At 40.2% G+C, this 22,490-nt stretch overlaps 1 protein-coding gene across 1 annotated transcript in view; it reads right to left on the reverse strand.

Moving 5' to 3' along the window:
- ush2a (Usher syndrome 2A (autosomal recessive, mild)) overlaps positions 1 to 22,490 on the reverse strand; it is a 206,592-nt gene that overhangs the window by 166,416 nt on the left and 17,686 nt on the right. The window contains exons 5-11 of the mRNA XM_069693402.1: positions 19,790 to 19,925; positions 14,516 to 14,579; positions 13,573 to 13,674; positions 13,135 to 13,324; positions 10,103 to 10,317; positions 7,321 to 7,542; positions 4,715 to 4,808 (exon numbers count right to left, since the gene is read on the reverse strand). Of these exons, the coding sequence (XP_069549503.1) occupies positions 4,715 to 4,808; positions 7,321 to 7,542; positions 10,103 to 10,317; positions 13,135 to 13,324; positions 13,573 to 13,674; positions 14,516 to 14,579; positions 19,790 to 19,925 (1,023 nt within the window). The remainder of the gene's footprint in view (positions 1 to 4,714; positions 4,809 to 7,320; positions 7,543 to 10,102; positions 10,318 to 13,134; positions 13,325 to 13,572; positions 13,675 to 14,515; positions 14,580 to 19,789; positions 19,926 to 22,490) is intronic.

Consider the following 22,490-nt stretch of genomic DNA (forward strand, 5'->3'; position numbering starts at 1 on the left):
ACATTCAGTCAATGAAAAAAAGCACCAAGTCAAACCCATTGTTAGTTATGTGGTTGTTTGCTTTATTCCCTCAATCTTTGTAATTTTTGATTTAATGCATACAAAATTGTAGTGAAGCCAGTGTGTGTGTGTGTGTGTGTGTGAGAGAGAGAGAGAGAGAGAGAGAGAGAGAGAGTGTATGTGTGTGTCTATGTGTGTGTAAATGTTTGTGTTTTGGACTGTGAAGCAGAGGAAAGGATAACATCTTATTTTCACTGTGAATGTTTTGACAAAACCTGCTGAGTGAGGAGGCTACTCTAATTGATATGTGGACATTCAGATGGCATGTCACAAGCATCTGTGCTGTGTGTGTGTTTGAAAAAGAGAGCGAGAGAGAGACAGAGAGAGAGTGTGTGTGTGTGTGTGTGTGTGTGTGTGTGTGTGTGTGTGTGTGTGTGTGTGTGTGTGTGTGTGTGTGTGTGTGTGTGTGTGTGTGTGTGTGTGTGTGTGTGTAAATCTACTGGGAAAACTCATCTTATCCTAAATGCCATGACCAATTTCACGCTCTCACTGGAAAGGTTGTGGCACTGGCTTGGGTATGTGTGAGCATGTTTGTGTGTACACGTTCATGTTGTGTGTATCTAAAGTTAACCCGGTTAACCCCGGCGCAGGTGAAAATCTGCTGCTGACTCGAGCAACAGAGATCCTGGACAACGGCACTTACCGTCACAAGCCATCAATATCAATCAGACACACAGATGTAAACACAGAAAAACACATAATGTCCACATACCCAACTAAAGTTTGACAATTTTTACAGTATTGGTGAATTCTTCAGGATATTGCTATCATTCACCAAGTGTTCGGGACATATTTTTAATATCTAAGCACACAGTCTAAAGTGTGTGGTGCAAGTGCATTTCTGGCGTGTCCAAACCTAATTTTGCTAGTTCAACAGCTGATAATCTAAGCACAAAGTAAGGCACATGGGTTAAGGGGTTGTACTCAGTCTCTTAATTCATCATTGCTGTGTTTTGGGCGTAAGGTTAAATAAAGTCTGATCTCCCATTCCCTTTAAGAGCCAAGTGCACTTGCACCTTGGCTGACTGCTATCATAAAAGAAGATTTGCCAAGTTGTAGCAAAGCTTAATCAGACTGATGTACACAATAATCATTCAGATTGTAATATTTTTATTGTTAATCTTTTGCATGTTTGTGTACTTCCTTATGTGCGTTATACACCCACTTACATAGGAACACTTATTCAATAAGGTGCCCTCTAAATAACAGTAAAATAATAACCCGTTGACCTAAGACCAGGTTTTTCTTGGTCAATCGCGCATTTGCTTTCTGCTGCCTTAAGTTAGCAATGCACCAACAATGACCTTGGCCAAATGAAAACTGGTTTGAAACTATCAAAGAAACTTGCGTTGTGTTTGGTGTCACTCTGTGCCGGAAGTAAGACTGAGCCCTTGATCTTATTCCAAACATAAACATCTTAAATCTAGGAGGTAAAAAAACAGTAAAATCACTTTTGGAAGGACTTGGTAAGTTTCCTTAAACTCTTGCAATACATAGACACATAGACACACAGAGACACACACACACACACACACACACACACACACACACACACACACACACACACACACACACACACACACACACACACACACACACACACACACACACACACACACACACACACACACACACACACACACACACACACACACACACTCACAATAAGACACACAATTTATTCACTGTTTTCAGATCGTCAGTCAAGCCTGATGTAACTACCCTTCATGCCTCCGGGTGCAGACACAAGGGAAGGCTCAAAACAGAGGTAGAGTGGAGTCCTTTTGCATCTCACCAAAATGACATAGTTTTACTCATGTAACACTAATATTGGACAACATTAAATCCCAAAGTATACTATTCTGAACCATTAGATGACAAAGACATTCTTCATCTGAAAACAGAGTGTGTGATGTGCTGTACAATACAGTACATGATATAGCTTTCAGACATGACAAAATCCATCAGTTGTGGAGGCATTCAGAGACAGAATGACAGAATGAGAGATCAAGTCTGACACAGAGTGCACATAAGAAAGAATCAAAAGACAGAGCGAGAAAGTGGGCGAGTGTGTGTCTGTTTGTGCGCATGTATGTTTAAGTGTGTGTGAGAGAGACGGAGAGAGTTTAAGTGTGTCTTCTAAGGCCCCTGTTGATCATCTTGACACATGTCTGAGCATTTCTGTCACTTTAATGTCACTGTGGAAATTCTGCAGATTAGTACAACATCCGTCATGGTGCTCGGCCGATCCAAGTCAACAGAACACATGCAATATTAAACGCTAATATTCCCCACAGCCTTTTATGCTCCAATATTACAGACACAGAAGAAAGGTCCTGAATATTCACTCAGAGAGACGACATGGACAGGTTTAGGAGAAACATGCACACAGGCACTCGCACGCACACGCACACACACACACACACACACACACACACACAAAAGGAACTCTGTGTAGACACATGCACATGTTACACACTAATGCATTTAACAGAAGTGTATCTCCTGTACAGATTAATTTACATAAAATATATCCATCTATCTTATTTCCACTGCAACTCTCCAACACAAAAGAACTAATGTATGTACGAGAGAAAGGGAAAGAAACAGCTTGGGAGGACGGACGGACCTGAGACAGTAAGACAAATGAAGAAAATAGAGAATGAAACATGAGAAACAGGAATGAATAAAATACTTAGAAAGTGAGGCAATACAGAGTGAGGGGGAGGAGAGAAAACGGCTGAGTGAAATGAAGCGAAAGACAAACAGAGAAAGAAAGAGAGCTGATTAGAGATGCATGCTGAGGGATTGTCATTGTTCTAGTCGATTTGAGACATTATTTAAACTGAGACCCGAGAGAGAAAGACAGAATATGAGAGTGAGAGAGAGAGAGAGTGATCAACAAAGAGAAGAGGATGGAGGTGGGACAGGGACCTAAAGAGAGGAAAGACGAATGTGGTGTATGAAAAGAGAAATAGAAAGGGAGAGAAGGAGAAAAGAGGAACAGAGATTCTTTTTCTGCATTAGTCTGGATGATGGAATTTATATGACAGTGTTCAATTTGTGTGTGTGTGTGTGTGTGTGTGTGTGTGTGTGTGTGTGTGTGTGTGTGTGTGTGTGTGTGTGTGTGTGTGTGTGTGTGTGTGTGTGTGTGTGTGTGTGTGTGTGTGTGTGTAAAAGCGCTTTCTATGATAACTTTTATTTTTGTCTGTAGTTCATGTGAGACAAACATTAAATGCAAGAATGTGTGTGGGAGGCTGTTTGTTATTTGAGTTTGCGAGTAAGGTAAGAGAATCAATTGAACAGCTGCTAGTTGACAACTGTGTGTCTTCACTATAAACTCTCTTGCCTCTGTCTTAACACACTCTCACCAGACGAACACACACACACACACACACACACACACACACACACACACACACACACACACACACACACACACACACACACACACACACACACACACACACACACACACACACACACACACACACTGGTGAATGAATGATACATAAGTAGTGAATAATGCAGGCTGTCCTGTGCTACAGTGAGGTGCAGCAGTCATACTGAACATTTCACAGCTGACCAACTGAAGGCTTTTGTTGGGGGGATGCCTACTATTACCTGGCAAGTTGTATTAGCTTTGCTGCAAGCAAATGTCTGGTCCAAAGGTGGTGGTTTCGATCAAACAAGACATTCTGTAGCATACAGTACCAATGTGTGAATACTCATTGGGATAACCGGGGGTGAACCAAAAAACGTAAATGAGCAGAAGTATCTGGGATTCAGTGACTATAATCGTCACAATAAAGTATATACCTACCTACCTACCTACCTGCCTAGTAGAGCAGACATAAATAGCCATTTGATTTTATTTCAAGCATGCATATAAAATTTTGGTATCTCATCTGTTCCTTTGTCCAATTTTGGTCTCATTTCCTATCCGAGAATCAAATCAGTTCTCTACTGATTGACGACCCAAAATGGTTTAAAGAAGAGCTGCCTGGCCTTGTTAGTACAAAGGATGTGTGCAAAAAGAGATGGTGAATTCAACAATAAATAATTCTTTCAAAAAAAAAATCTTCTATAGAGAGATGGACAAAGAGGAGAGCTTTCTAATAAATGTCTTTGTTTGTGTGTGTGTGTGTGTGTGTGTGTGTGTGTGTGTGTGTGTGTGTGTGTGTGTGTGTGTGTGTGTGTGTGTGTGTGTGTGTGTGTGTGTGTGTGTGTGTGTGATTTATTAAATAAGTCCTCTTGTCATTAAGTGGGAAAGTGCTTAATTAAGACCATGAGGAGATTTTCCCCTGGGGATTCCTCTGTGCTGAGTGTGTGTGTGTGTGTGTGTGTGTGTGTGTGTGTGTGTGTGTGTGTGTGTGTGTGTGTGTGTGTGTGTGTGTGTGTTTGTGTTTGTGTGCTTGAACATGATGTGCTGTATATCTGGATATAAAATGCTGTAGATATTGATAATTGGGAATAGAAATCCACCGTAAAAAGCAAACCAGTGTAACAAACTTGAATTTAATAGGTGGAACTTTTCAACATGACCTTCTTGTAACGTCACAACATATTACCAAAGGGTGTGTGGGGTCCATTACTGCAGTCACAGATGAGGTCCACATTTGTATGTTTTTGTGATGACACGTTTGTTACTCACGTTGTTTCCCTTTGTGTGGCTCTCTGGCAGACACAGACAGCGGTACGGTGTCATGCTGGTATCACAGTGGTCTGCATGGCCGTGACACTCACATCTACACAGGTGACAGAAACAGAGAGAGAGTGAGAAGGAAAATGAACACACTGGAAAACATAATTGTTTAAGTTTGAAAATTAAATCATTCAATTTCTCATTAGAAAGAAACAACAAACACAAATGTGATGACAAAAAGGAAAGCAAACAGCATGAAAAAGTTTCTGTTGAAACCTCCTTCGTCCCTCATCCCTGGAACAGCAGTAGTGCTACTAGAAAGTTCCCATTCAACATTTATAAATGTCATCCCAAGAGTTATCAGAGCAACATAACGGGTAGCAGACAGCTCTCTCTCTCTCTCTCTCTCTCTCACACACACACACACACACACACACACACACACACACACACACACACACACACACACACACACACACACACACACACACACACACACACACACACACACACACTGCACGCCAGTCTTTTAATTATTCATTCAGATATTCAGTTGCTTTCTCTCTTTCATTCTTCCCTCTGTGTATCCTTTCACCTCTTGTTCTCTTTATGCCACTTTCAGTTACAAGCTGCCTATATTAATCGAATATGAAGCACTGATGATTTTCTCTATTTCGAATCGAATTAAAAGTCCTTTTGTGCGGTACTTCTGATTTGTGGTAGCCTACACGTCTTAGATTCATAGCCTTTGAGACCTGGGCAATGATTTGATTCACTGAAATAAAACTGATAAAAGTCAAAACATAAATTTTCTCACTCATAATTCAAAGAAAAATTTGAGGATTGTTCATCTGGTAAAGAAATACAGATAATTTTTGTAATTTACTATAACAAGACACAAAGGCAAAGACTGTGCAGTAACGCACAATGGTGGGTTTATAACATTTCAGAAGGCTGCTCAAACCACCTGGAAGTAGACACGTCTGGCCTGAGTAAAACATACTTAGGAAGCAAAAGTCATACATTTTAAAGCTACACAAACATCAGTACATGAGCAGTGAACAGAAGGCATCACTTCTAGAAAGTCAAGAGATTTCTAGAAAGCATCTTTACACAAACCTGTTCTTAAAAAAAGGCTTTCCTTTAACCATTAAAGAACACTTCAAGATGATAATGAAATGAGGTGAAGTTAAAAAAAAGGGCTCTTTGGTCTGTAATTTTAAAACGGCTCAGAGTTTGTTCATTTGTTTATTTTCTGAGTTTTACACATAAATTATCCTACAAATTTCTTGTGTTTACATATATACAAAGAAAGACACTTCAGACTTAAGCTGGAAGCTGTAACTCTAAGTGAGGGACACCAGTAGCATTTGTCTTCTTTCTATCTTGATGACATGCTATGCCATATCCAATTATGACATTTTTAATAAAAATAATTTGGTTCAAATATTTTCTTGTTCTTCTTGTGATGTGAAAAAAATATTAAATACAATAGCCATCTAGTGACATTTGTATTGCAAGATGATAGTAACATGAAAACATCTGTTGCTTCTGTCAGAAGTTTCTTCCTGAGTTTTGCCTCCACACTGCCGCTTATGGGGGATTTGTTGAATTGTCAGGTTCCTCTCTTGTAAGGTCAACTGAATTGAATTGAACCTAGTCGAGCTAAAGATATGTTTGAGGTTTGCTTCACAGGAGGTATTACTGTCACACACAAAAAAAGGTTTAACAGATCCTTATCAAAAATGATATATCAGATTTTTTTAAACTCTAATTATAAAATTGAGCACTGGTCAGGCTGTGATATTACTACATTTAAATACTGCTGTATGTTGTGTCTAGTCCACAGTAATGTAGATATAAAGGGGCTGAAATTTCTCCTCCTTACATGCATATAATGCTTTATAAAGAATGAAGAGCGGACAGAGAAAGAGACGGAAGAAGAATGAAAGAGAAAGGAGAGACGGGGAGGGATGAATAATGCACAGATGAGATTTCAGCAGCTCTAAATCTCTGTTTCTCCTACTTCACTATAACAAGCTACTAATTAAAACAGCTTAGAGGGAGGGGGAGGGAGAGAAAGAGTTAGAGATGATTGCCTCCTGCATAATCCTATAATTACCACAGTCATAAAAAAGAGTCACTCTGTCAGTCTAATGAAGAGATGTGTGTTCACAATTACTCTCAGAAAGCTCTGCTCAAACTCAACAGTCTGTGTCAAAATATTTCATCGAACTGTGCTCTCTCGTTTTTTTTTTTTTTTAAATATGGTCAAATGTTTCAACCACTTATAACAATTACATAAGATTTGGTGAGCGACAGGAGTGGGTGCTAGAAATATAAATATGCTACTTATGGTGTTTCCTCTACATTCATTTCTGAATTTGTTAACACAAAAATATGTCAAGAAATTTAAATTCAGTGTGATTCCAGATTATCATATCATATATACAAAAATGCCATATTTAATTTAGTCTCAGCTGTGATAATTCCAATTTCTCTGCCTTCCTTCCTTCCTCCGTAGATTTACAGACACAGATAACTTTTAAAATAACTCCATCAAAAACTTTCATAAACAACAGTAGTTCTCTGGATAAAAATGTTTAACTTCTCACCTGCCACTGATGGTGATCTCATTGATAGCAAAGTATCTGTGTCGCTGGTTCACCCCGACTCCTCTGGTGTGGAATTGCCCACTCATATGTATCCTGACCTGGGCAGCTCGCACCATGTCCTGCAGGGCAGGAGTGTTGTAGAAGTCGTTATAACCAGGCCTCAGGTTTGGCTGTGTGGTCAGCAGGCTGAATGTGATGTTTCCTCCTGAGAAGGGCACGTCACTGGTACACAGGAGACATAAATAAACAATGAACAATAAAGTCTAAAACGTGGATGCTCCACACACAACTTCAATCCTGACAGCTAAGGAGATCTATACAATAATAACCATTTCTAGATGGACACTCCAGGGTAATGTCACCAATTCAGTATCTGTCATAAATGTGAAATATGGTCACAATCTCCCCTTCTGCTCCTTAATTATGATTTTAAATAACAGACAGAAAATAATCATTTTATCAGTTTAAATATTTGTGTGAAAGTTGTCATAATTAATGTATGACTGATTGAGTTATGGCCATAAATGTGTTTTTTAAGGTCAACACTATGACCACTAAATTCTAATCAGTTCACCCTGAGGTCAAAGTGACCGTCTGTGGCAAATTTTAAGAAATTTCTGTTCCTGAGATATCATGGCATTTAGTGTTTGCTATGAAATGTTTGTCTTTGCTATGAAAAAAATATAGACACATTTAACTAATCAACACAACAAAAAATGGTATTCACACTGTAGCTTTTTACATTATGTCTTGGCAGGGGTGTAGCAAAGAATTGTGGACGTAAGCAGTTTCTGTGGGCCCCCTTCCTCTCATGCATCTTTTGAATTTTTTTATTTACAACTAAAGAACTGTTCATATCCCTTTAAAAATGTACTTTTACACACCCACGCACGCACACACACACGCACACACACACACACACACACACACACACACACACACACACACACACACACACACACACACACACACACACACACACACACACACACACACACACACACACACACACACACACACACACACACACTACAACACCCCAGTGTCCTGGGGCCAGTAGGTGATTCTAAATACAAATTGTTGAGTTACACATGGGAAAAGTTTCCACGTCTAGACACAAAACTGCTTCCAGTGTGCTGCCAGTTGACAGGTGATTAATTAGTTAGTAGCATTTTACAAAATGGCAACTTGCCAACATCTGTATGGAACTGAGTAGTTTAAAGAGTATTAGAGAAGTCTGTGAATTTGGCATAAAACAATTATTCCTTATTTTAAACAAATACAAAATGGAGTCGTTATTTGCTGCTGATCTTTGCTTTATATTCAGTATAAATTTCAGTTTGATGTAAACAAGATCAATTTGGTGTGAGACAGTGGCTCCAGTGGAATTTTTGTAAACATCCGCACGTTTATTTCTTTGGTTAATGCTTCTCACCTCTATTACCTCACAACCAACCTATTTAGCTGTATATGTAAACAAGCTGTAAACATGATAACCTGAAATGACTGAGGCGTGTCTAAATTTATCTTGCCAAACACTCTGCTGGGCTCAGAGGACGCAATGTGTCTCACAGGATTAAATAAATCTAGAAAGATTAAAAAAAAACATAAATCTTGCAAGATCAAATAAAGTTCTCTTTTTTGATATAATTATCAACCACTAATGTGATAATATGTTACCAACGTGAGGTTCAATTGCTCTCATGCCAATTTAACTAACATGTGTAACTGTGCCAGGAAAGGTTGTATGTGATATCATTTGTCAGTCAAGTGAAAAATAAGCAATGACTACATAATCTGTGATCTATTCATTCCTGTTCTATCTACTGCCAACCAAGCCCTTGATACAAGCAGCAATGCCAAGATTTAGTGTGTGAGCTTGTGTGTGTATGTTCGACTATGTTCCAGGTCCAGTTCTGTATCAAGTGCCAATTGAGAGCCTGTTAACGGTCATGTGCCAAGGCAACGCTGTAGGTGGTTAGCTTTATAAATCTAGTCACTGTGAGGGTGCCAGTGTGTGTGTGTGTGTGTGTGTGTGTGTGTGTGCATGCGTTACCTGCGCTATACGTGTATGAAGGTGTGTCTTGTTTTCTTTGATTTCTTTTGACTTGTGTGCATGTTGCCCATGTGCGAGCATAAAGGTACATGTATATGTTTGTGAGAGTTTATATACCTCTTTAGTCTTGCCAGCAAATTTCTGTGATCTCCTCTGCATTGAAAAGGCCATGACTACCTAAGAGCATAATGCAAGACTATGTGGTCCCACTTCAGGGAGAATGCCCCAAAAAGTATAAGTTTGAGCTTCATTTTAAAATGGGACAATCTTCTGCTTTTATTAGACTAATAACATAGTAGAGGACAATAATTTATTTCAAATTTGACAACAGTACTGAATTTCCTGCAAGCCACTAAATATGTGTTTGCTCTCTCTGATTTCCCAAGGACTAATGATACGACCAAAGCATATTGTGATATAAACAGAATTGTTGTCCAGATGATATCCAGTGAAAATTGTAAACTTCTCGATTCAAATAGTTCACAGGGTTTTCAAAGGGTTTCATGTGTATAAGAGGCATATTAATATTGTCAAACCACAAATGATCCTTCAACTTCTCTGAAAGTGGGAAACACAGGATTTTTTTTTTCCAGACACGGACAATTCGGTCTTCAGTGTTCTATAGGCCTTCAGCATATCAGTAGATAGGTAGTGTTTTTCTGCAAACCATTACTCCGTATAGTCAGTAATACTGATATTTTTCCATACATCTCACATCCCACCTACCTGGGCAGCTGCAGGCAGTTGACTGAGTCTGGTCTTAGTAAAGGCCCGTTGTTATGCATTTCAAACACACTGCAGTTTCTGGCCATATACTGCCAGTCCAGCCACGGCTGTTCTGTGGTGGTGCCACTCTCAGGTTCAGTGAGGTCACGCTTCTGTCTCTGGATCAGAACTGACTCAGGCAAGAGGCCGCCAAACTGAACTATAACGTAGAACACCTGGAGGGAGAGAAGGGTAAAGATTTAGAACCAGATCCGCAACAATGGTGCACCTGTACAATGTACCACAATGAAAAAAAACTAGCATTTAGCAAATCCCACCACAGTGAAGCTTCAGATGCTCACTTTTTGTTAAGACTTTTAGACATATTTATTTGTCTCAATAATTTTCTAGGCCACAGTAGGATCTGTTGCCATTTCAAATCATATTATATTAAAAGGTATTAAAAATGTTCTGCTTCCTTCAACATTAAAATACTGTTTGTTAGTTAGGTGCAGCGTGTCGATACCATTTTTACTGGCAAGTCTTTGTTTACTTTTACGCCTGTATTTCCCTGCAGTGCAGACTGTAGTCAAGTGTGCCCTGCCCAGTGTGTAAGGGCTGTGCCAACCACATTTGGGTATTTTTATAGCCAGACCCCACCTGACACATTTAGGTATTGGGTGTGACCAGATAGAAAATTTGTATCATTGCCTCAGAGGAATCTTATTGTTAACTGGGACATGCAGAGTTTCCAGTATGAATTCAGCAGTTACAATATACTGCCAAGAGCCAATAATGTTATCCAGCATGTAATAGATCATATTAGCTGTTGCTGTTTGTACTATTCCTCCCAGCATTATTTAAAACTGATCTGCTCAGCAAGCAGATGATGTACAAACATACTGAGGACCTTATGGTCATTATGTTTTATATTGTTACATAACAGTGAAATAAATAGGTAAACAACAGCACAAATAAACCAGCTACAGGTGACATTTTGGACAGACTTCTACAAAAGAAGATGGAGTGCACAGCTGCAGCCCTGGTTAGCCGGTGTTTTGAATAGAGACGTCAGGGAAGGATTGGTAGGAAGGTACAGTACTGACAGAACTGGCAGAGAGAGAAGATTTAATTGATCTATAACTTTTCATTGAACAGTGTCAACTGGTTTTAATGTCGATGTCTCCAGTCTGGATGTTGATTTGCAGTAGAAACTGTGAAGCAATGACTCAAAAGGACAAGTCTAATGTGCTGATAAGAATGCTCGTTTCTCTTTGGCCAGACATATACTTGCTTTAAACTACACGTTTGAATTCACATGATTGGCTGCCTCGCGTATCCTGTACCTGTTTGGGGTGCTGGTTCAGAAATTAACATAACACGTCCACAAGATTCAATATACATATGACTCGTCAGAGCAGTGTGGAGATGTGACAGAGTCAGAGACCTGAAAAACGAAATGGAAACAATTCTAAGACTGTTACATTCATGCACCGTGTAAAATGCTGGAAATACTGAGTGGGGATGGTGCCCATAGCGTGTTTTGTCCACCTGTGATCTCAGAATCAGCAAAGTGGTGACCTCCTAAATTGATGCATTGTTTATTGTTTAGATCAGGCAAATCCGGATGTTCTAATAATATCCTTCGTTCTCTGTTTGTTCTCCGCTTCTAGTGGAGTCCTCCAGTAACACACAGGGAACATGGGTATGTGAGCGATAATGTTCATGACGCACACGGTTGCCAACACGAATACCTAATGTCTACTGCAAGGATCAAAGCTGACAGCTACAGCGTTAAAAAGCAAGTATATCTCAAGCCTTAGTTGCAACAGTGTAGTGTTTGTCGCACAAAATTTAACCTTCAGACGGCTGTAAAAGAGGAACCAGAGTAAAAGAAATGTCTTCAGTTTAGACAGCTGTCATGGATTGTAGCGCTGGTAATAATCATTAAGATCTTCATAATGTCCCCATGGTATTCATTCTGGTATTGGAATGATTTTTGTCTGCATGATCAAATGTTCACCGGTTGAAACGCCTACAATGAAAATGTAAAGATGAACAAAAACGTGAATAAAGGGGGTTGTGTAATTTGGATGGGCTTTCACCACATCAAGTGACACAAATATCATATTACAGAACAAAAGTGGGCTGAGCTGTGGACCTGCTGTGAGCATGGAGGCTACAAACTGCACAAAACATGTCATTTGGCTTAAAGTCATTACTCAACATTATGTCCGGACAACCTCAAATCCAAATTAAGGACTTAAACCGAAAACAGAAAACCCTTAGACATCACATACACACATTACCACAGACACATGGAAGTAGTTTCCTACCCCCCCCCCTCCACCACACGCACGCACGCACGCACGCACACACACACACACACACACACACACACACACACACACACACACACACACACGCCCCGAACTTCACAAAGTGTCTTTTATCTGGGGATTTGAGTTGAGCGACCACATCAGGACAGCTCTCAAAATCCTGCCCACACTCACATACACAGCTCAGAGAGAAGAGGGATGAGTCTTTTGACAACCCCAGAGTTGACCACGCCCAAATCTAGCAATCTCCCTCTCTTTCTCTCGCTCTGCTCCCCTGTGTCTAACTGAAGAGTTTAGAAAGAAGTGTCCGCTGCACACTGCGGGCAGACACGCACTGTAGTTTTTGAATTGTAGCATTTCAACTGTACACCGCAAAATGATGGAATTTACCTTGTCCAACCAGAATACTTGACATCTCCACTACATCATTGTGCAGGCTGTTGCATTAATTGATAATAGGGTGATCACAATGTATACCACTGTTCATGCATTACCATGATCTTGAAGAAGATGCTGTCTTCAACATCTATTACAGTTCAAAATAAAGTCTAAGTCTGGAGAATAGTCTTTTTGTCAAACAAAGTTCAGCCTACAGATAAAATACTGTACTTAATTCTTCTGTGTAGTCACACACTTGTTTGTCTATCCGCATTATAGAATAACGTGTGTGTGTGTGTCTGCTTGGCTGCACATGGCTGATATTAGATGCATTACCTGGTATTGTCCGGTAGCCAAATCCACTGTGATGGTGACTCCTTTATCCAGTTCCTGTGTAGTCATAATCTTTGATCGCCATGTGGTGCCCATGTCCTGATCATTGATATAACTGAGTGGATGGGCGTTGAGGTTCAGTCTTAAGACTCTGTCATTGGTAGTGTCCTCAACAGCATTGGGAATGCAGTATCTGTTAACAGTGACATTATTTACGTGTAAAATAGTACCAGTGGCGTAACATAAAACAAGATAATAGTGGTTTCAATAGAGGACTTTCACTTTATTCTTGCATCTGCTAAAAATTTACAAATATTTAATTATAAAAGTATTGAGAATTATTGCTTTAATTCTTTGCTAAAGAATAATGATTCTTTTTTTAATCATATTTAAGGAGTCTGAAAATATATGTAGAGAACACATGAAGTTGTGATCCTGTACCTCTCGACTAAAGGATGCACTCTCGGGTGACTGGGAGGACATCGACACTCAGACTGGACATGGAGCTCGGGCAGGACTCCCGAGTACAGCTCTACTATTTCTCTGTTAAAACAACAACAAAAAAACAGTATATCAAACTATTATATGGCACTGAGGCAAAATCTAATCCGGTGCAAAGACAATTGGGGTATCAAAAGGAATAATGAACTATCATTAACATTCATAAGTTAAACAGTACTTAAATGAATTAGCATTTTGTATTTAATCATATTGAGCTCAAATTGCATGGCAATATTACATATTAAACAAATAACACCAAAAAGAGAAAATAATAAGGACTCCCAGAATGTGTGGCATGGGCTCTCGATCCGATCAAAGTTGTGACAAAGAAACACAAACGATCGAACAAGACTTCAATCTTTAAGTACCTTTTAACAGAACATTTAGTGGAAAGTGAAAAATCAAAGGCATAATTTGAAGACGCACTGTCTCATTTTGTCTTCCCCAATCTTGACAGGACAAACTTGTAAGCTCCAAGTCCTTACTGTGTGCAGTACATCACTGGTAAGTAAGACAGTAATTGCTTTGTATTGAATTCTCAGGGAAATCCTCTGGAAGCAGTATGGATCTTAAGATGCAATGATTAGCTTGCGCCTTCTTTCCCTTAACCATCTTTTCCTTTGTCCCTTCATACTGCTCCTCTTCTGTAGTTGTGTTAGTCTATACAGTGTCTGTCTATTGTTCCCCAGTTCTATCCCTTTACGTTTTATTCAGTCTATATATAGATAGACTTTAATTTGTTTTTCTGTGTAGCTCATTGTTCCCTTACTCATTCCTTCTAACGTTTCTTTGACACTCATTTCCTTTGGTCCTTTATATGATTCCTGCCTCCTTCTCTCCCCTGCTCATTACCTGTTTGTCTGCTTCATCCTACCAGACTCACCTGTTGGTCAAAGTGGCAGGATAAAATCTAAAGTCTTGCATCCGCCCAATGAACTGATTAGACCCTGGAGAGATGAAACAGGAGTAGAAAAGAACATAAAGAAGGTGTTAATGGGTTTGCACTGAAGGCAGTGAGTGAGAGGATTTCACAGTATTTAGTAGATTATCTTATCAGTTTCTTGATACCAGCTAAGTGAGGCTGCCCACAGCTGCTTATAATGGCCAAGTTCACAATACAAAGCTGAACAAGATCTGCCACAGTCTTCATTTGCCTCCACTAGAGAGCAGCAAGGCTTCTGAGGGCAAATTCATTAGCTTGGATGATGGAAAGCCAAAATAGATCTAGGAACAACCAGGTATTACCCACCCGTTACACTAATTTTTACCACAGAGGAAATAAAAACAGTACCTCACAGGGTCTCATTAGTTTGTTTCCTCTCTGTTTGTAATGGATCTGATTCTTAACTGTAGCACTATCTGCAAAAGCATTGTATGGACAATCTCTGTATGGAAACAACAAAAAAACCTTTTTTCCAAACTGTGGAAAATAATATTAGTACGATGTAGAGCAACATTTTGTAGTTATTAAAGTAAAAGTCATATACAGCCTTTTACAGATCACTGTGTCCATTGCTGTTTGTACTATCCCTCCCAGCATTGTTTAAAATTGATCTGCTCATCAAACAGGTGAATACCATGTCCATATCAGGTAGATTAAACCTGTTTGTTTCAGAATAGCATTTCTAATAAAGCTCCACTGACTTGGAGACAAACAATATTTTCTCGTGGTTCACCAGAGCAAACCTTTTAAGTTCACTTAACAGTCCCAGTATGGCTGAAAGCAATTAGTAACCAGCAAAATAAGACTGATATCAAAAACAGGATCACAGTGGTTTGGAGTTTAGTATCACACACAGAGATTCAGAAGAAGCAGCAAAGGAATTTTCTCTTTGTTTTCTTTTCTGTCTTCAGCACAGAAACACGAGTTTAGCTGCCAGTGACACAGCTAAGGGGAGGAGACTATCATCGGCTGGCGGCACATGGCACTGCTACCAAGTAGGACTACAACAGTTATCCTCTACGTGACCGGAGTCTATGGAAAAACCCTAAAAGTAAAGCAGGAAATCTTCTCACTTGGGCAGTTAGAACAAGCAAAGTTGGGGCTTTGTAAATACTTTCTAATCTAAGAATGTATCTTTGCAGCAAAAACACAACAACAAAAAAAGATCTCCAAACAGTAAAATGGCAAGATGTTGGGCAATATATACCTAGCTTTCAAAACAAGCATACATATAATGGAATACCTCAAACGTAATGGCACAATGTCCAGACACACATGGGGATACTAGACTGCACACCAAAGACACCATCAAACACATAAATAAACACAGGCAAGCCCCCAACACATCTCCAAGCACAACCATACATACGTGACAGAGTTGGATCGGACATAAGAGACCCACACAGACGATGACTCTGGTCCAAAGAGGGACGCAATCTTTTAGTGTCCAACCAACTTCTGTTTAGTTTGACAATAACTCTTAGAAGATGGATAACGTCTCTAAGGATCGACAGAACCCGTGCCATGTCTAGCTTTGTCTGCGTGTGTTCGAGGCTTTACCTTGCGTATTCCAAAAATCATCCTTACTTTAGAGAGTGTATGTGTGTATGTGTGTGCGTGCATGTGTGTATTTGCATTTGAGAGAGGCTTTGGCGTGTGTGTTTTGGGGGGAAGTATGCGAGTAAAACAGAGAGAAAGTGTGAGGGAGTGTTATGGATGTAAGTGTGTAAGATCAGTGTGTGGTTGTGCAGCCTTAGGCTTTGGCTCAGGATTTCTTTAGCGTGTGGAAATGGGATTATGCCTTCCTCTGAAAAGCACTCTCCCTATTGTTACTGGGATGATGCAAGGTATAAGCCTTAATTCTCTCTTCTCTGTGTCGGTCTCTTTCTTCTTTCCGTGTGTTTTAGTTTCTGTCATCCGTTTCTCTTCCTCTTCTTTGTTTTAACGTTGTTTGAACTGATGGCAGTTAATACAGGGACATAAGAGGTATGTATTGGTTTTGCCTCTTTTTTCTGCCTTCAACTGGCCCTGTCACAGAGGAACTATCAATATTAAGATGCTATTTCCTATTTGTATTTATCCAGAATTCAGTTGTGGTTTAGTCAGTGACAGCCATGATCCCAGGATTCTGGAGGCAGCAAACATTCTTTAAGCAGCTAGTATGTCATAAATGATAAACAGACAGCATCTACAGTGGGGCAAAAAAGTATTTAGTCAGCCACCAATTGTGCAAGTTCTCCTACTTAAAAAGATGAGAGACGCCTGTAATTTTCATCATAGGTATACCTAAACTATGAGACAAAATGAGAAAAAAAATTCCTGAAAATCACATTGTCTGATTTTTAAAGAATATATTTGCAAATTATGGTGGAAAATAAGTATTTGGTTAATAACAAAAGTTCATCTCAATACTTTGTTATATACCCTTTGTTGGCAATGACAGAGGTCAAACGTTTTCTGTAAGTCTTCACAAGCTTTTCACACACTGTTGCTGGTATTTTGGCCCATTCCTCCATGCAGATCTCCTCTAGAGCAATGATGTTTTGGGGCTGTCGCTGGGCAACACGGACTTTCAACTCCCTCCACAGATTTTCTATGGGGTTGAGATCTGGAGACTGGCTAGGCCACTCCAGGACCTTGAAATGCTTCTTACGAAGCCACTCCTTCGTTGCCCGGGCGGTGTGTTTGGGATCATTGTCATGCTGAAAGACCCAGCCACGTTTCATCTTCAATGCCCTTGCTGATGGAAGGAGGTTTTCACTCAAAATCTCACGATACATGGCCCCATTCATTCTTTCCTTTACACGGATCAGCCGTCCTGGTCCCCCTGCAGAAAAACAGCCCCAAAGCATGATGTTTCCACCCCCATGCTTCACAGTAGGTATGGTGTTCTTTGGATGCAACTCGGCATTCTTTCTCCTCCAAACACGACGAGTTGAGTTTTTACCAAAAAGTTCTATTTTGGTTTCATCTGACCATATGACATTCTCCCAATCCTCTTCTGGATCATCCAAATGCTCTCTAGCAAACTTCAGACGGGCCTGGACATGTACTGGCTTAAGCAGGGGGACACGTCTGGCACTGCAGGATTTGAGTCCCTGGCGGCATAGTGTGTTACTGATGGTAGCCTTTGTTACTTTGGTCCCAGCTCTCTGCAGGTCATTCACTAGGTCCCCCCGTGTGGTTCTGGGATTTTTGTTCACCGTTCTTGTGATCATTTTGGCCCCACGGGGTGAGATCTTGCATGGAGCCCCAGATCGAGGGAGATTATCAGTGGTCTTGTATGTCTTCCATTTTCTAATAATTGCTCCCACAGTTGATTTCTTCACACCAAGCTGCTTACCTATTGCAGATTCAGTCTTCCCAGCCTGGTGCAGGTCTACAATTTTGTTTCTGGTGTCCTTTGACAGCTCTTTGGTCTTGGCCATAGTGGAGTTTGTGGACAGGTGTCTTTTATACTGATAACAAGTTCAAACAGGTGCCATTAATACAGGTAACGAGTGGAGGACAGAGGAGCCTCTTAAAGAAGTTACAGGTCTGTGAGAGCCAGAAATCTTGCTTGTTTGTAGGTGACCAAATACTTATTTTACCGAGAAATTGACCAATTAATTCATTAAAAATCCTACAATGTGATTTCCTAGATTCTTTCCCCCCATTCTGTCTCTCATAGTTGAAGTGTACCTATGATGAAAATTACAGGCGTCTCTCATCTTTTTAAGTGGGAGAACTTGCACAATTGGTGGCTGACTAAATACTTTTTTGTCCCACTGTATATAGCCCTTTTTTCCCCCAAATGCTTTTCATACACAACGAGAAACGAGAAGCAGTGCAACCAAACAGTGTTTTAATCTGTTTGCATCTGTTTTTCCAGCCGTGATACAGCTGCAGAAGAGTAAAAGGGTAATCAGTGATGCTGATATAAAGGAGAGAAAAATTACAAACAGTAAAGCTGGATTACATACTCCTCATAGAACTCCTCGTGGGCATTTGAATGCAGCATGGTAATGGTAGACTGACAGTAATTTATGTACAGGGGATATTTACAGAATGTAAATACACTCAATGAAAAATGTAGAGTATCGTTTGATTTCATGAAAATTTTAAGGCAAGGATTTAAGGTCCTGCATGAAAACCATGAAAATCCAAACCACTGCATCAAATCAATTCACAAAAAAGTTTTTTATAATCCGTTTTGAGGAGCTGATTCAGGACGTCTGTGTCTTGATACAAGCAATCATGCTGTCTTCATCCACCACTTACAAGGTTGACATTTTAAAGCTCTTCTCTTGACAACTTCTTGTACTTACAGTTTTCAGTTAGTAGGTTCCCCTCCAAAAACAGACATAGTTGTTAATCAATACATGTGATCAGCATCTGCATAATCAATTCACTGATCAGAATTCCAGACACAGCCCTCGGGTTCAAACCCCCCCCCTCTCTCTCTCTCTCACACACACACACACACACACACACACACACACACACACACACACACACACACACACACACACACACACACACACACACACACACATAGAGTGTCTCCCCCCCCCCCTAGCCAATCACTAGCATTGATCACCCCCTCTGATGTGATCTTCAGCTGATCAGATGCTACCTGCTGTGAACTAGGGATCAATGGCTGATAAACGAGAAGAAAAACACTCGTTTATCACCCTGGAGATGAACGGATATCATTTTTCTCTCAATTTCTCTGCTATTGAGTCTGAGATGGCTCACATGCACCACAGATCAATCACAGATGTGTAGTTGAAGCCGGATAAAGGCTGGGAGGAAAATAAAGGTGAAGTAGTCATTGACGCCATATTAAGATATACAGACACGATAAACTAAGAGGTAATTTTTCTCCTCTGGGAGTAAAAAAAAACCCAGATGGTGGTCCCTGTAGAGGAGGATGAAGGTGGAGCTAATTGTTTCTAAAACAAGATCCTGCTTTGATATTTGAGGTTTCTGCTGCAGTTGAGTGATTATTAATAATTTATTGGCTGGCAGTATTGAAACTAACCTACATTTTAATTGAATATATGCCTAAATACTTTTTTTTAAAGTTTAGATACAGAAAACATTTTTTAAAAGTACATCTGAGGAACTGAAGAATCTGTAAACAATGCAGGCCTGATTAACTCAATTTTAAACAACATTTCAAAATATGAAAAATAAAATACTTAAATGCTTAAAAAAAACACTCATCTTTACCATTTGAGCCGAGTCCCACCCACATGGCACCATCCTTGCTGATATTAGAGAACCTGGTGGTCAGCAGTTGTGTGTCAAACGGTGTCCCATCCTCTTCAAGTCCATCCAGGAAGAGACTCGCTCGTCTGTCATGAATCTGCAAATCCATCAGTGAGAAGTAGAGAAAGAAGTCTTTGATCACCAGCATGAACACAGTCTTTGTATTTACAGAGTGTATTTGCTGCTTTATATAGTGAACTGCCCATATTTTGTATGGGAGAAAATCAATCAGAAACACCATGTCACCCAAACATAATTAACTACACTAAACAATACAACACTTTGTTTTTGAGACTACTTTTTTAGAGTAGCGTCAACATTTGACGATTTTGTTTACAATACTAATAGGTTTTGTAGTAATGAAGTACAAAGATGATCACGTAATAAGTCAGCATTTCCATAAAACATTATTGGATATTATTAAGGGAGTGGCCTGAAGGGCAGATGCAGCTGTCTAGCCTAGCACCAGGTTACTACTGTAAAACACATCTCGGAGAAAGTGGCAGCTGCTCTGTGTTTGTATATGTGCATCTTTTGGCAAAAAGTGTTATGCACACACCATCGTTGCATAGCTATGCGTGCATGTGTGACCACGTGTGTGTGAATTATACATACGGCTAATCTTCCAGCTCATTTCCCCAGTAGCAGAAAGAGCCTCAGGCTAAACTGCCTCGGCTGCAAATTAGCTTTCTGTTTGACCAAAAATCTCCTCTCCACTCCTTTCCTGATCTGCTGCATGAATATTAAAAACTGCATGGCAGACAACACCGTCAAAGCAGGAGCAGCTCCCTTTCACATCAAACCCCAGCCAAAAGAAAGATACGTCCATAAGAGGGAGCCCCCCCCCCCCCACACACACACACACACACACACGCACTCCCTCCACCCTCCCACCAAAAAAACTTTAATGTGCCCTGTCCCACTCTCTCCTCCTACTGCAATCTCCAAATCCGGTGTTTGGGAAACACACTGTGGGAGCACTGATAAACGTGACTCTCCCTGTCTTACTAGAGTCTCCCTCTCTTGTTTCATCTTTCCCGTCTCTCTTTCTCGCTGGTCCTCCTTGCTTTGTCCTTTCTCCTCTTCACGAGGTCATTTGGTTTCTTAACCTTTTTGCTGTTTTTGAGTTTCCTCATTTTTATTTTCTCCCAATTTTTCGTAACTATTTCCTACTTTCTCTTCTCTCTCACTTGACGACTTCCTCCTCTCATCTCCCGTCCTGTCTCTTTCCCTCATGTTTATCTTGCCCTGTCGCTCTCACTTGTTGTCAGCTCTTTAGGGAAGTTGAAAAGGTGTGAGGAGGGAAATAAGTCTAAGTCAAAAAACGCCTTTAGGGGATGAAGGCAGGCCCAGACAAGTGTCTGCCTCTCAGAGGATAGTTAAGACGCCCAGACAGACACTTTCATGATGGCTGATTGAAGACTGGCAAGCGCATGAGAGCATGAGAGAGAGTGCAGGAGAGAATAAGAGTGGAAAAAAGGAAAGAGAAAAAGAGACAGGAGGGAGAAAAAGAAAAGTCAGAGAGCGGGTGTAAGAGAGGGAGCTAGAAGAAGAGCCCTCTTTAGGAATCTCTAAGCCAGAGCTGTGTGGCTCTTGGGGAGATGTGAGGCAGTTGTCAGGCCTGATGTAAATGAATCCTGAAGCGCTTCATCCTCCTTAGCCGCCACGCGCCCTTTTGAAACACAGCCAACTCCCCTTTGTTAGCTTTCACAAACACTTTCCCTCCATTTTTCCTTTTCCCTGCCCATCTGTATTTTTTACCTCCTGCTTTCCTCTACCTCTCTTTGTCTCTTTTAGCCGGTGTAACTTCAGAGTTCTTTCAGAATAGGGGAAAAAGAGGGAAAGGTGTTCGAGAATTCTTTACTGTTGATAACTAGTCTCATTTGGACTGTGTCCACTAAGTCCACAGGAAAGGAAAGGACTACTTCAAACTCTACCTATCTTCTTCCTGTCACACAGAGGACGTGTCATTTTGTGAAGGTTTTTAGGTAAAGCACCATAAGGTACCATCACTGATTACAATATCAAATATATACACTAAAGGCCACAAGTAATGCTCACTAACTGTAGTAAATTTGGTGCTCACAAGAAGAATAATTGTCCAATTTGGTTTTGTACAGTTTATCTATTTTCACATGCCCAATGATTGCAATTATCAATTATAACAAAAAAATCTATACCAATACCAAAGCATATATAGAAATATATACATGCTGTATATATATATAACTTGTTCAGTACTGGTGCTGTATTTTTCATCTTTGGTTGTGTTATTCTCTTGTGTAAACTTAAACTGGCACATTAAGATTAAAGCTGAAACTGGAAGGAGAGAGGAGTTCCACAGGGTTCAGTCCTGGGCCAGACTGGATATTGAATCTTGACCCCTGCACCATCTGTGGTCCCTGCCACCATTCATGGCTCCGTTAGTAGACTACCATTAGCACCTGGCCTGCTTGCCTACAGTGAAAACATTTTCTCTTGCAACATTCCTGAAAAGGCCACAACTCACATTTAAACTAACAACGGGTTAGATTTTTTCTTTACATATTCTTACATTATATCATATTATGTCCATTTGAGCTGCATCTATTTTGCTATTCTGTAACAAAACTGATGGCTATTAAATTGCCCAAGTAAAGTGCTCCAGGTCTTTTACCTGACC

The sequence above is a fragment of the Brachyistius frenatus genome, unplaced genomic scaffold (genome assembly GCF_029030835.1).
Source record: "Brachyistius frenatus isolate BFR_SWC_R1_liver_20210118 unplaced genomic scaffold, ASM2903083v1 Contig_15, whole genome shotgun sequence".
NCBI classification, from domain to species: Eukaryota; Metazoa; Chordata; class Actinopteri; family Embiotocidae; genus Brachyistius; species Brachyistius frenatus.